This window comes from Phoenix dactylifera, chromosome 2, assembly GCF_051530095.1.
Source record: "Phoenix dactylifera cultivar Ajwa chromosome 2, Ajwa_hap1_PhDact_Kaust_v1.1, whole genome shotgun sequence".
NCBI classification, from domain to species: Eukaryota; Viridiplantae; Streptophyta; class Magnoliopsida; order Arecales; family Arecaceae; genus Phoenix; species Phoenix dactylifera.
Window position 1 is genome coordinate 55437316 of NC_143191.1, and position 5259 is coordinate 55442574.

Sequence of the window (5259 nt, forward strand, 5' to 3'; positions counted from 1 at the left end):
CAATAAATTTACATGGTCAAATGATTAAAAAAAAAAATCGAACCCGTGCCTCGTGTTCCAGTAGGCATCACTAAATTGGACGGTCAGTTATCTGCTTCACCTTCAAGCTGACAAATTAATCGAACGGTGGAAGATCGCCCCCCAGTTCGCAAAACCATTGACTCCAGTGACGAGACCGCGAGACTCCTAGGTGGGACCGGCGGACTTGACCTCCCACGTGGCGAAACGAGACGGCGTCGTCCACGCCGCCTCCTCCGCCGGATCCGCGGGCACTGACGTGGCGCGAAGACCCGGTTTTCTACTTTCCCGTCGTCCCGGCGGCTCGACAGGTTGGCAAGGGACGCGTGTCGTTCTGTGGACTAGTCTGGACCACACGTTCGGGAGACTTCCGCGGAGTGGCGGCCTTCTGGATAGCGTCGCGGAGCCGGCGGAATTACCTTCGCAACCACGGCTCGCACGTGCGAGGTGCTGCTTTATTTATAGGGGTGAGCAATCTTTTTCTCCTACTTGCGAAAGAAGCTACGGTTTTTTCTCCTTTGTGCGTTGAACCTCGTTTTTGCGGACGGCAGAGTCAATACGTGGGCGACGCGTGCTAGGGGCGGCCGCTTGTTTGGGGCCAGAAAAGGTGTACTTTTGGAAGGAAGCTCTGTAATTACGGCATGATATCATAAAATATTAAAGTTATAAATATTAAATATTAAATGGCAGTCAAATAAAAGATTGGATATTGTTAAGTGCCACAAAGTTTTCTTCTTAATTTTAAGTTAATAATTCTTGAAAAATAAATTATAGGATGCCATGTAAGAGAAGGTCGTGCATTGTATAGCCTAGTCCTATCTTTGTATTCATTTGCAGCATTCGTGAGAATAAGAAGTCATAATCCATGGCAGTCTAAGATCGATGATATATAGACCTATTTCTTAGTGTCTATAGCATAGTTAAAACTAAAATTTGAATAAAATAATAAATTATGATAACAAAGATTGATATAGCTATGGTTCTTTAAAGATCCAAATTATCATATTATTAACTCTTGTCTAAATTAATACTTTGCTTTATCTACCAGCAAATGAGGAAAAATGGTGGCAAATATATTTATACCGAATTTCTAACTTTGATTACTCACCGCCAACTTTTGAAAAATTTTCAATAATTTTGATTATATCATAAAATTATATCGCCATCTTTTTGTAGACAAAAATAGTGCACCCACTTATACCATTATATGAATCTCTAACACTTCATCTTTAACCAGCGCAAAATATATGTGTACGCACTTCTTAAATATACTTGGCAATGAATAAGTATAAAATTACTAGAGCACTGCAGAGACTACAAGTAAGACCAAGATATTAAAGGAAAACACTGAATGAATATGCTGTTAGCAATTCACAATTGAGATTTTATTAGAATTACAAAGCCACAAAATATTAAGACATTCTCCTATTACATCCTCAAAGAAAGAATAAATTCATATATCCCCAAGTTAAGAACTTATATAAATCAAAAGGTTGAGGGGGAAAATGATAGGAAATTCTAAAACTCCCCCGTTTGCATCATTTTCGTCTCCTCTTTCTATTTCTCCCCTTCCTTTTTTAATAAATTGCACACTTAAATTGATCTCTTTTTTCTACAAATTTTCTTCTCTTTTGAATTCTTAAACTTCTTGTTGCATGAACCAATTGTCCTCTAAGTTCCACAAATTCTCTCCCCACCCGCCTTGCTCAAAGTCAAACATTTCCCGGTTCTCGTACCACCCTCCGTCCAACTGAGCAAACCCGGCCTGGATGCCGTCGCCGCTCTTATTCTCACCTCCCTGAATACAGCCAGGATAATTATGATAATCGCCCGTGAACGAGTCCGAGGCGGGAGGTGACGAGAAGTGAGTCACGACCGAGTCAGACGAGTTCGACCCGGCCGGGGCAGAGGCCGAGCTCTCCGGGCAGGGCCAGGCCTGCCCGGGCTGCTCGGTCGGGCAGTCGGGCAGGGGGTTGGAGGCTTGGAGGGAGCTGCCCGAGGCTGCCCGGATGCGTTCGACGAGGCGAGGCATCCAAATATAGCGCATGGCGTCTTTGAACTTCTTGCTGTTGACGTCGCACTGGAGCTGCTTGGCTTGCTTTTGCACTCTGGTCCTCCAATAATTCTTTATCTCGTTGTCGGTCCTCCCGGGAAGGTGCTGTGCTATTTTCGACCATCTGTTGGTGGATTCCAAAAGGTGATCAGCCAAAGAGGAGAAAAGGAATTTTGAAAAGAGGAAGCGTGTAGACTTGGACGGTGTGAAATTGTCTCCTAACTTTCTTATGTTTCTAATGAGTATTTTATCTCGAAGCCACTTGCGAATGCAAGCAGTCATGCGAATCATCATCGTGCACATTATGTAGTCTATGCGACAGGAGTGTATCTTGTTCATGAAAGAATGATTAATCTTTCTTTGACCGAAAACAATGTTATGCCAATGGACATCAAAGAGATTTTGTGTAAAAAAAGATTAAACATTCTTTTCGAATCCAGTCCCATAGTCGATGGGCCGAAACAGTGCATGTATTACAGCTATGTGTGTGTGCACAAGCACCGAATACTTTATTGGCTAATTTACAATGTCATTGATTGATAAGAACACAAGTGGCAGCTTCTATGGAAGAGGTTTTATTGTCAACCTCTCAATAAGATGATTCTATAAGCTACCACATGTGATTTTGGTAACCATGCTATGAGGTCATGTACTTTCTGTTCATTAAGAAGGACATGCAAGTTAAATCAGTAGTCGACACATGTAAAGTGTGGACAGGAGCAACTTTGTCATTGCTCCCACCCAAAAAAAAAAAAATGGAAAAGAAAGGAAAAAAAATGATATAAGTTTCTAGAGGAAGCGTGTTGCATTGTAGTTGTTTTGCATTACGTGATTATGATGTTCCACCAAGACATGTAGCAGTGCATTGTGTACTATGAAAAGCTAGCAAATAACATCAAAGGACTGTCAATATGAATGTGCACGAAGTTTCACCAAAAAAGAAAGGACTGTACACAAACAAACAGGAATCCAGGGATCTCAGAAAGATAACAGGGAATAATTTTGGCTAGAAACTAGAAATCAACCACAGTAGTTTCACAAGTATTTACATCACTATGTAACAGATGCTGATGGTATGATTACCTGTTTCCCCAACGGGAGTGGAGCTCTAGGATAAGGAGTTGTTCTTCAGGAGTAATGTTTCCACGCCGGACATCCGGCCGGAGATAGTTGAGCCACCGGAGCCTGCAGCTCTTGCCTGTCCGTTTCAGCCCTGTTCCATTGGAACATGACAAACTTGCATTAGTAGAAGAATCTCATATGTTTAATATGAACAAATCTGATGCGAACCTTTAGCTACGTCTATGAGCATAACATAAGGCGTGGATAATCTTATCCATGTTTTTTTTTATTGTTATATCGGAGCATGCGTGCCTTGGTTAATATTTTATTCATAATGAATATGAGAGAGAGAGAGAGAGAGAGAGAGAGAGAGAGTAATTGATTTTGAGAAAACCCATCTGTTTAATTCTACTAAATTTAGCTGAAACCGCAGGTTTGTAGGCCATGTTATGGATGGTACAAATATCTAAACTATGCATGCCTAAGAAGGCCCACCTTCTTATATGATCAATATGCCATCTCTTCTAATGGCAGAGTATAAACATCTTTGTATCTTATCTTCCTCTTGTTACCTATGGATACTTTCAGTAAAAACTAGGAAAGTTCATCCTAAAATATCATTTACGTACTCATATATCTCCTCTGTGGTGTTGCACTGCTACTCTGGTTTATGAAATGGGTCATGGCCAAAACAGAAGGGAGGAGGATTCTAAAGATAGCAGGGAGTTATTAACAAGACAAGGAGGTAGTAATCGAAATCGGTCGTGATGATCTCTAGCTCATACCTGCACAACGGGCGAGAGTGTTCCATCGGCCATCGCCATGGACAGTGATGTAGTTGATGAGCTTAAGGTCTTCTTCCACAGTCCAAGGGCCTCTTCTGAGGTCCATCTCCTCCTCACTTGGTGGTGTTGCAGAGCTGAGCACCCTTCCATGGACTTCCATTCCTACTCTCTACCAGTTCTCTCTCTGACTTCTCTGTTAAATAGGGAGATATATATAGATAAAAGGAGAGATTCTGGTAGATAGATAGACTGGGAAAGATAGGGAGCTGAGGGTGCGATGGATGGGGATGGGATTGGAGTTGAAAGATGGGAAGAGTGGAGGGGTATTATAGAAAGGGCGAGAAAAGAGACATGTGATGGAAGTGGGAAGAGGAGGCCGAAATGAGATTGGTTTAAGCCTCTTTAATTAATCCGGAAGTGGAGGTCTTAATTTGGAAAAGCTAAACGGTGTGAGAAGGGTTTGAAGTCTGATTTTTCTTCCCTCCTCCCCTGTTTTCTCTGTTTTCCTCTCTCTCTCTCTCTCTCTCTCTCTCAGGCTTCTCGCATCCTACGTGTATAGCCTCAGTCCTTGCTCTGGAGTTTGGACTAATCTTCACAGTTCACACTTGTGGGCATTGGCTATTTGTTTTTAATATTTTACTGGCCCTGGTGACAAATGTGGACCCACTTCATGTTCTTACTGCTGGCTTTCGAGTGTAGCCAACAATTCTTTTTGAGACTCCTAGAAGCATGTAGGAAGAGATATTATTGTATTGAATATATGTCAGGAATTTTTGGTGTCCCTGATAAGGACTTACAATGATAACATCCAATCTAGGTCTATTCCTAGATAGAAGGCTTAGTGCCTATTTTCTAATGTAATTGGATTTTATTGGCAGTGAAACTAAAATATTATCCATTGCCGCTGATCTCGGGACGCCGATGCACACTATCTCAATGGACCTACAAGATAACAGACAAAGATGAGAGCTCATCGGATTGACTCTGGCCAGACTTTCCGATGCTTAAGTCGGAAAGGATTTTAAATGAAAATGTAGAAATAAGGAACAGAGAGATAAAGTTTCCCCAAGCTCGGATGATTTTTTTTATTTACTTTTTTGCGAAGGACTTCGCGACGAATCATATCCCAACAAACTTAGAATTGTACCATAACAAACTACTGACGTGGTATAACACTCTTAGGGGGCATTTGGTATGAGGTGATCGTCCTAGGATCAAGGGTGATATAGGTGAAGGTGATGAGATCACCGTATTTAGTTGCACCACGGTGATCCTACGTGGAGGTGATCCTAAATCACCTCTACTCCTCAAATCACTACCTAACCCGATGATGGGATACCC

At 41.9% G+C, this 5259-nt stretch overlaps 1 protein-coding gene across 1 annotated transcript; it reads right to left on the reverse strand.

Moving 5' to 3' along the window:
- Positions 1-1352: 1352 nt before the first annotated feature.
- LOC103699977 (transcription factor MYB78) lies at positions 1353-4509 on the reverse strand. The gene is made up of 3 exons (XM_039121176.3): positions 3919-4509; positions 3155-3284; positions 1353-2195 (listed from the first exon to the last, which is right to left on the reverse strand). The coding sequence occupies exons 1-3, from the start codon at positions 4076-4078 to the stop codon at positions 1658-1660; spliced, it is 828 nt and encodes a 275-aa protein (XP_038977104.1). The 5' UTR covers positions 4079-4509; the 3' UTR covers positions 1353-1657.
- Between the last annotated feature and the right edge of the window lie 750 nt (positions 4510-5259).